Raw genomic sequence first — 9,372 nt, 5'->3', positions numbered from 1 at the left:
ATATATAGATAACACGAGGTGGAGATAGAAATCTCATCGTCGGATGATTAAAAACCTGGACGGATCAAAAGTAATCCTTATGCATGACTAGAAGCTTCAATTGTTGAGGAAGCAACCCGCCTGAGTTCTGCTTTATTAAACTCTTCTGTTGGGGACTGAATGACACATCCATGACACCACGGTGGTGGGTGTCATTTTGCCAAGTGGCTGTAAACCACTAATGCAAAGGCCGCTATAGAGATGAGTCATGATAAGTTCACTGACTGGCAGTAAGTGACAGCTTTGAACATAAATCAACTTGCACAACATCAAAGATGTGACTGACGCACGCACACGCACGCACACGTGCATGTACCACACAATGAAGTGGGAAACTGTTTAAGGATAAAACTTAAACAGTTATTGATATTAAATATCAATAAGTGACAAATGAAGGTACATCCTAAATATCCTAAAAATATAAATAATTCAATATTCAAATTAAGCAGTACTGCTCCTGATGATTTGCAACATTTCCCATAATTTCCAAATACACACAAAGATATTTAAGGAGGAGCTTCCACGACCCTGAACGACATCATCAGACCTGATGTCACCGTTTCACAGGTGGAGCAGCGCTCCTAGGACGAGTAGATTGACCTTTATGTGCAGCACTGCTGGAGTTCCCCTCTAACTAAAGTAGCGCTCACTGCAGGGATTATGTATTAGTTTACAATACATCTATGTGTCTTTGCTTCATGTTAGAAAAATAAACATACAAGAGGAGAGTTAAAACCTCTTAGAATCTTTACAGGACTAAACATACATCGTCTGTGTTTTTAGTAGTGTGTTAAACAGAGAGCTTTTACTGCCTTAACTTTCACACCATCAGCAAACAGGACGAGGGTATATTGTCTAGTGTGCCGACTGATAAAGAGAAGAAGACGGCAACGGTGGGAGGAGAGTGAACGAGAGTGTGAAAACTGAGATCTGAAGTAGAAAGAAAGTGGACCGACAAGTCAAATCATCGGTGCAGTGACTCCACACTCTCCCTCTCTCACTTATTAGAAAGTCATCTGAGCGGTGTGGAGGAAGACGGAGGGGTGGACAATACTAACCCTGCATGAGGAAGGTGCCCAGCAGCTGGTCTGTGGCCACGGGTTTGATCTCCGTCCGCACGTTGACGTTTCTGCCGACCACTAGGGGCGCTCTCCTGAAGCCCAGGATCCTGCAGAGTGGACCAGAACTTATCACACAGCGGTTTGTGGAGCGATTACAGAATTGTTTTATCTGTTACCTTAGCTTCGTCCTGCTCAATGTTCTGTTATATTGCCTCGTATCCTGCTTTTGCTTTACTTTAAGGCACTTTGTAAACACTGTTTTTACACACCTGTCCAGGTGAAAAGCAGCCACCTCCGCGTTGTGTCGGTCATAGCCTGCATACGGCTCGCCTTCAACCACGTAGTCTCTGTTATATCTACGGATGGGCGGAAAACACACAAATAAGACGTCTGAATCGCTCTTAAAGCATTAAACATGTGTGTGTGTGTGTGTGTAATCTCACTATTTACAAGTCTGACCTCTTGGGTTTAAAGACCACTTTCTGCCCCCCATCCAGCACCAGCAGGGCTTTGAGCTGCGTGCCCTTGTAGCCCACGTCCGCCCGCTCTACCCGGGCGCTGCTGAGAGAGATGAGCACGGCCGCCAGCTCCGGGGTCTCCTCGGGGTACACCTCTCTTGGGCCCACCCACTGGCTCGCTATCTCCCACGGAGACTGGAGGGTGTGTGTGAGGCGGGCTCCCCGCGACAGAGAAAGGCCGGCTTCCATCTGTCAAGAGGTGGGCGATAACGCGATAACGTCATGGACGTGTCTGGCAACAGCTCTCATATGACTTTATACAGTTGGTGCATCCTCCAGTTGACAGTACTTTTTGTAAACAAGTCTGAAAAAGAATTGGTTAATTGGGACTCTGACCTTCCGAAACGCTCTGAGATCCCGTCGGCTGGCCGCGGAGCCCTCGCCTCCATCCAGCAGGAAGATCTTGGCCAGGCCCAGCAGGAGGAGCACGGCACACAGCACCACCATGCGCTGCTTGAGCTTCATCTCCACACCAAACCTGCCCTCGACCTCCTCCTCACCCGACGCCGTGTGTGTGTGTGTGTGTGTGTGTGTGTGTGTGTGTGTGTCCCCTGCAGTGAATCCCCCTCACCCCTGATGCATGACCCCTTGCAGCTCTCCGTCTCCGGACCCTCCCACCTCCCCCCCCTTGCCTTTAGACGAGCTCTTCTGAGGGACGAGTGCTGCTGTCCTCTGGTGCTACAATGCGAGTCACCTGGAGAGGAACAGAAATGAGAGAGGGCTTAGGAGGGAGGAGACAGACGAGGACTCAGAAAAGGGAACATGAGCCGTCAATAATATGTGGCAGAAGAAACTGATCGATTTGCTGCCTGCTCTGGCTTGTTTCCCCCCTCGGGGGAGACGATGACCCAGTACTGCAGCACAGCTGAAGCCTGTCCAGGATGTGCAACCACAACGGGATGACACGCCAAAACACACATGTACTTTGTGCACAAGCTGTCAACTAAAAAAAGAATTTACAGCATTCAAAACATCCCCGTTTCAGCTCCCTCTCCAACACTGGATTTGGGGGATATGGATTATTTCCAGTGAGCAGACTGATGGACCGGTAGTCCTGCTGTGGTGCAGAGAGAGAGGGAGTCGTATGAGGTGACAGCCTAACCTTGCATAAGAGGAATTGGGCTGAACCAACAGTGATGTTGCTCTTAATTACAAAAAAAAAAGCGCCATGTTGACTTCACCTGGCTGCTACAGCAACAAACAGGAGAGGAGGAGGAGCTTAACTGTTAACATGTCAGCAGTCAAATTAATACAACTGCCACGTTCAACTGGCAGTTAACAGACGTTGGCTGCCAACGGACGCGGCGCAACGTTTTTCAAAAACGGTGACATAACGGCAGCAAAACTAGCCATTTAATAAAGGGTAAAATATTACAAATGACGATATTAAACACAGCTCATGGCCACGCAGGCAACCGCTTCATTCACACAATCGGTCTTTCATGATGCTGCTGCTTTTTTTTTTTTTTTTCCGAACTGATAAATTGCACGTTAAATCAGGTCACCATAAACAACGACATATGAGTCACACCTATCGCTACAGTGCTTGCTAGCTGCTTATTAGCAAACCGCTGCACACCTTTGCTGTGTCGGTTAGCTTTACGCTGCCTGCTAGCTGCTGAACGTCGTCGGTTGCTTTTACTGGCTGCGGACCAAAGCGGACTTACCTTATATCCATACGCCGATCACCGGAGACACAAAGTAGCCCCCCAGCGTCCGTAAAGTCCTGCGATATTGAAGTTAACAATAATAAATTGTCCCGCTGGTTTTTTAATCATTTTTTCGTCTTCCCCCCCCCGGTAGCTCCCTCTCCTCCGCCCTTTTACTTCGATTCCTTCTCTACCGTCCGTGTTCACTTCCGAAACGCTTCCTCCTTCCCGTAGGCGCTCCGGGCGGCCAGCAGGTGGCGGTAGTGCGCCATGTCCGTCCATACACGGCTGGAGATAGATGCAACGATCACTAATGCAGTTACAGTAGTGGTTCCCGGTTTTTTTTTGGTTTTTTTTAACAAAAGGCTTCATAGTTCAAATAATGATTTTTTTTTTAAAACCCGTGCAATGTAAATAAATAAAATAAATGACAATATGTTGAATATTATAATGCAAGTCTAATATTTTCTTGCGTAATTCATTTACATAACTATAGAAGTGTAAAGAAATGGGTGAAATTATTCCAAGTTCCCCGGATAAATTCTCTGAATGAGTTCCAATACCGATATAACCGAACTATTTAGTATGCCAGAATAAGATTTAGGCCCAATCCCAATGTCCTCCTAAAGCCTTAAACCCTGAATCCTCAGGGATTTAACTGACGTCACCTGTTAAATGGTTGACTGCGAGAGGCTGCGAGGCCTTGAAAGGGTGTAAATACCAATGAGACTTGATGAGCACTTTTCTGCAACGTATCATGTTACGATGACATAACATCTTTAATCCTAAAGGGCTCTAAATGTGTGCGAGAGAGCCCTCAATCACTTGACGATTTGAAAGTGGGACAGTCCTAAACCCTCATGGACTTTGTGGGAATGCGCCTCAAAGTCTGAGTCCATGAGTGTGGAGATTGGGACCTTAGTGTGTCAAATGCAGTATGCCAACAAATACCAGGATGTACTGCATCTGGTTGCATGTTTGCAGTATGCAAGCCAGCATGCATTTCTATTATTATCAAAATCTGTAATTAGTAAATAAAGTTGTAATAGAAATGTAGTGGAGTAAAAAGCACAAGATTTCTCTCTGAGATGTAGTAGAGTATAAAATGGAAATAGTCAAGGGAAGTAAAAGTACCTTAAACTCTACTTAAGTACAGCACCTGAGTAAATGTACTTAGTTACATTGCACCAGTTACTGGCCCATATTATATAATATTAAAAAACATCTGCACTGTGATGTTATTGTAACTGCAGCCTCGTGAAGTAAAGCTTCAAGATAAATAACAATTACAAGTTAATGTAAGTTTTTTGGGGTAGTTGGTTAGCTGACTCGGGAATCTACATTTTTGGGGAATACTTTGGGAATAGTGTCTTAAAGAAATGAAGCCGACTCTGCAGAATAAATCCCGTCAGGACACTTTCCTCGACGGTTACAGTGGCTCTCCGTCATCCAACTCAAAAAATAAATAAAGGATGGCACTGATTGTCAGTATTTAAATAGTCTTCAACCTTGTGATGTAACCGTGATACATTACACACACACATCTACCCCCCCCCCCCCTCCCGGATAAACAGCCCCACACACACTCCAACTGAACAATGAGCAGGAGACCGACGTGTGGAGTAAAAAAGGGCAGAGTGTTTATTGGTTCTCAGTCTTCACACCAGGCAGCGCATCACTCAGCTATGAGGTCACAGCGCTCGCCACAGTCATGACAGACACACACACACGCACGCACACAGAGACACACACACACACAGGTCGTCGCCCTCGGTAAACGGTGAATGACGCTCGTCCAGATTCACATTGATTTTTCACAAAAATCAGAAGACAAAAACGCACTGAAAGCTTTTCCTCTGGTCGAAACCTTCACCTCAACTGTTAAACAATTATTTCATGACCATTAAAAAAAAAAAAAAAAAAAAGAATGAAATCAGAAGGCAGCTTCACTCTAAACAGCTAATACAGGGCGAGTTGTGCATTTAGACAGTGGGGTCAATTTAAAGGAACCAACATGAACGCTCACCACGGAAAACAAGAGATTTTTCAAACATCAAGTTTCTTTGTAACAACCCAAAATGATGTCGAACGAGAACCGTCTGACATTTGAACTTTCCGCTCTCATCCCAAAATAGATGATCACGGGTCAATCCAAGAAATGAGTCGGCTAAATCCACAAAACGTCCCCAAAAACAAGAAATATGCGTTTCCATTATTTTGACCACACACTGTACAGAAATGATAACAAAAAGAAAAGTGTGTAAACTCAGGTTACAGAGAGGGAAAACCTCACAAAAATCGCTCACGATGATCTGGGTAATTATCGATGGGCAACATCGTTAAATCCAAATTGATTCAAATAAACCTTCCAAGACCGCTTCAAAAGGTCTGCTTGAGTTTAAAACCAAATCATCTCACATCAGCAAATAGAAAGAAGGGAAATGTGACTGGGATGCCATTTGTTTACATCCCAGCTCCTTCGGTTTACAATCCTTTTTTTTGAGACAGCATTAATTCTTGTTTAAAGGCACAGTTCATACCAAACATTTTTTCTCTTACCTACAGTGCCATTTATCCATCTAGATTGTTTTGGTGTGAGTTGCTGAGTGTTGGATGCATCGGCCCCGTATGGTGGAGAGAAGGCTGATATCTCCAACACTCGGCAACTTACACCAAAACTATCTGGAATGATAAATAACACAACAGGAAAGAGGTAAAATATGTACATTTGGGGTGAACTGTCCCTTTAACTGCACCTAAATGTCAATATATTGCAAATGACAGCAGGTTAAGCTCCACCAAACATCGATACACAGAGGTAAACGGCCTATAAACCCCCCCCACCCAAACTCTCGTCTCACCCATTTCATTCAGACCCTCTTGGTCCGCCCGGCCCACCGATGAGACTCAAACACCAGCGATGATCAGCCTCCAGAGGGCTTCAGCTCTGGGATTGTGTGGCTTCAAAACAGTCTCTGCTCTCTTTGTGCAGCGAAGAAAAAAAGCCTCGGTGGACACAGACGAGCACCAGTTTCCACTTCCTTATCTTCCCACGCTGTCCCTCCTTTCTTCACACAAGCCAGCGTGGAGTTGTGACGTGAGTCGGCCTCTGTGCAGCTTGAATTAAAACGTGTTAAAAAAAAATAATAAAGAAGTGTGCACAGGCGCATGAATGCATCCACATGCCCATCTTTGTCTTCCTCATTCACAGGTTCATCCGCAACCATCTCTCCTTTAGTCAAAACACAAAGGACTGAATGTCTCTTTACGGGCACGTAATTGTCTTTTGTCTCAGTTTGTTGTTGTTCGTTTGACCTAAAAAGCTGAATAGTTGACTTGGACTGTTGAGGACAGTTTAAATGCAGAACACTGACTGAAGCACATCAGAGAGGATCTGTTTCCACCCCATCGCTGAGCTCAAAACACCCCGTCTGCGTACTGTAATACTAAAGGTGTCTACAGTACATGTGGAGCATCGAAGGGATTGTGGGGGCAAACGATTGTGTAAACGTACAATGTAAACAGCTGTTTGAAAAAAAGAAAAGAAAAAAGATTAGAATTTGATAAATATCACTGGGCGAAAAAGCTTCCCATCATCGTCACCTCCATCATCCATCTTGCTCACAACGAAGAAACAAAAACAGCAATTTGTGGCACCGTGAAACATCTGCACTGATTCCACATCTGCACTGATTCCACCGCGGCTCTGCTCGTCCTAACTGAAGAAAACACGGTGACGTTACATCACTTGGCACTAATTATAACCAAGGTGCTTATTCCAAATCAGATGGAAGGGTCTAAAATCAAGCCGGGTCCTGGTTGATTGAATAAGGGGCAAAAAAAAAAAAAAAACACATGAAAGATTCAACATAACTTCTCCAAAAGGAGAGAAAAACACACAAAAAAAATGTAACATTCAAATTTAACAGACAAAACTACACGTTTACTACATGGTAATACTGTGAAATACACCTTCCCTCCCCCCCAAAAAAGGAAAAAGAAACAACAACTAACAACACAAAACAAAGAAGATATAAAGTAGACTCTGCATGGCTCCAGGTAGCTTTGAATGTCCAGACCAGAGGCTCTGACCACATCAAGCAACAAGAAGAAGAGATCAAATCATGGATTGAGAGTTCTTGTCGATCTCTTCTCTTGGACTCTTTCACAGTTTCAAGTCTTAGTGTTTAGTGTGTGTGTGTGTGTGTGTGAGAGAGTCTGGTGAAACAGAGCGTCGGACCGACAGAGAGCAGACACTGGAGGAAAAACAAAACCATGTGTGTAAAAAAATAGAAGGATGAACTCTCGTCTACCCAACCGTGAACACGTCTTAGCTTAGACTCTGGGATGATCGTACCTTTGTGGATTTGCCCTCCCACCTCAACCCCTCCTCAAGTTACACAAACTAGTACATACGTACAGAACAGTTAGCGAGTATATGAGGGGAAGAAAGAGTAATAAAAACTAGACACATTCAGGAAGTGTGGGAATTGTTTCAGCTGGAATCGATTGCGAATCAGAGCCCTTAACATTTACACCGACGCGATCAAATATGCGTGAGAGTGAGCGTAGTTGTGTGCCGTAGTTCATCTAAATAAGCCTGTGACTCCAAGCCCAACACATGTGAATCAGGAAGTAAAAAAAACGTTTTTTTAAACGGGTTAGTCCGATGTGTGTGTGCGTGAAGTGATTGTGTGTCGATTAAAAGACAGAAATCTTGCGTTTGAGCATAGTGGAGGACACACAAAAAAAAATAGTTAACCCCCCCTTTAAAAAAACAACACAAAAACAACAAAAAACAGAGGAGAGGATTGTTTCTGTCCAATGGAGGACAGTCTGTCTGTGAGGGAGGGGAGGAGTCCAACGGTTTCATCCAAGTCCTGGACAGTAAAAACAAAAAGACGCTGAGAGCGAATGGGAGACAAGAGCAGTGGTGCAGGTCCTTGTTCAGTAGTTAGTACGCCCAAAACAGTCACTTCCATAGACACGCAGACACACACACACACAGGGTACTCTGGTTAAGGCAGTGGTGGCAGGTGAGGCTGCAGTGGGGCCGGGGCAAGAATCAGAGAATCGGCGGTCAGGGCTCATGGCAGTGAAAGCTCCCACTACTGATACAACACTCCTCCTCATCCTCCTCATCCTCCTCGTCGTCTGTTTTCTCATCATCCCTCCCTCTCTCTTTCTCTCTCGTCTTTGCTCAGTCACACTCCTCAGCGCCGGTCACTCGAATGACATCAGATTGGCTGGCACCTGGGGGAGAAAGAGCGTGTGTGGGTGAGGTGAGTGGTAAATAAGGTTAAAGAAGTTTCATTTAAAATGACTCATCATGGTCCTTTTTTTGTACTATTCATAAGTTACATTGATTTAACCTGTGCCTCGTGTCATTCCAACACTGAAACGGTTGTCCATCTGTTCCGGAAACGTATAAATAACCAAACACTGTGGCAAGAAAAGTGTTGATTTATCTTCATTATCCGTCATTTCAAACTCTACTGGAAACATTTAGTTTTTGCTTTTTAAAACTTTCCTAACTGATCTCATTACAAAGTTTGCACAGTTTTATATTCATAAATGTAATTTAAACATGAGTGTGTGAGTGTGTTAGTGAGTGAGTGTGAGTGAGTTAGTGAGTGAGTGTCTGCGAGTGAGTTAGTGAGAGTGAGTGAGTGAGTGAGAGCACAGTGTGTGAGAGTGAGAGCAGAGTGAGTGAGTGAGTGAGTGAGTTAGTGAGAGTGCACAGTGTGAGTGAGTTAGTGAGAGTGCACAGTGTGAGTGAGTTAGTGAGAGAGTGCACAGTTAGTGAGTGAGTGAGTGTGTGTGATGCAGCTCCGTACCTGTTGCCTGTTGCTCTGACAGGCAGCGCTCAGATGTTTGAACCACAACAGAGCGTTCGTTCGGTTCCCTGCTTGGTACTTGTAGGTGTTACCTAGGCAACGGAGACAAACAAGAGTGAGAAGCCGAAGCCTCTCGTTTCCACCTGCTCTAAAAAACACTCACTGGAAAGATGGCAGACAGAGTCACAGTGGAAGAATTCAGGACTGAGGCAACGGGATTCTGTGTGTGTGTGTGTGTGTGTGTGTGTGTGTGTGTGTGTGTGTGTGT

General features: G+C 44.8%; 2 protein-coding genes across 4 annotated transcripts in view; both read right to left on the bottom strand.

Moving 5' to 3' along the window:
• The window catches only part of fam20b (FAM20B glycosaminoglycan xylosylkinase), an 11,295-nt gene extending 7,818 nt beyond the window's left edge, over positions 1-3,477 (bottom strand). The window contains exons 1-5 of the mRNA XM_031868499.1: positions 3,286-3,477; positions 1,955-2,312; positions 1,560-1,807; positions 1,370-1,456; positions 1,098-1,207 (exon numbers count right to left, since the gene is read on the bottom strand). Of these exons, the coding sequence (XP_031724359.1) occupies positions 1,098-1,207; positions 1,370-1,456; positions 1,560-1,807; positions 1,955-2,083 (574 nt within the window). The 5' untranslated portion in view covers positions 2,084-2,312; positions 3,286-3,477. The remainder of the gene's footprint in view (positions 1-1,097; positions 1,208-1,369; positions 1,457-1,559; positions 1,808-1,954; positions 2,313-3,285) is intronic.
• A 1,408-nt stretch (positions 3,478-4,885) lies between these two features.
• Positions 4,886-9,372, bottom strand: part of ralgps2 (Ral GEF with PH domain and SH3 binding motif 2) — a 72,637-nt gene continuing 68,150 nt past the window's right edge. For all 3 annotated transcript variants that reach the window (XM_031868376.1, XM_031868375.1, XM_031868377.1), the window contains 2 exons: positions 9,105-9,196; positions 4,886-8,520 (listed from right to left, as the gene is read on the bottom strand). In XM_031868376.1, the coding sequence (XP_031724236.1) occupies positions 8,491-8,520; positions 9,105-9,196 (122 nt within the window). In that variant the 3' untranslated portion in view covers positions 4,886-8,490. The remainder of the gene's footprint in view (positions 8,521-9,104; positions 9,197-9,372) is intronic.

Source organism: Anarrhichthys ocellatus, unplaced genomic scaffold (assembly GCF_004355925.1).
Source record: "Anarrhichthys ocellatus isolate YVR2014 unplaced genomic scaffold, GSC_Weel_1.0 scaffold42, whole genome shotgun sequence".
Taxonomy (NCBI): domain Eukaryota; kingdom Metazoa; phylum Chordata; class Actinopteri; order Perciformes; family Anarhichadidae; genus Anarrhichthys; species Anarrhichthys ocellatus.
This window is presented reverse-complemented; position numbering and strand designations above follow the sequence as displayed.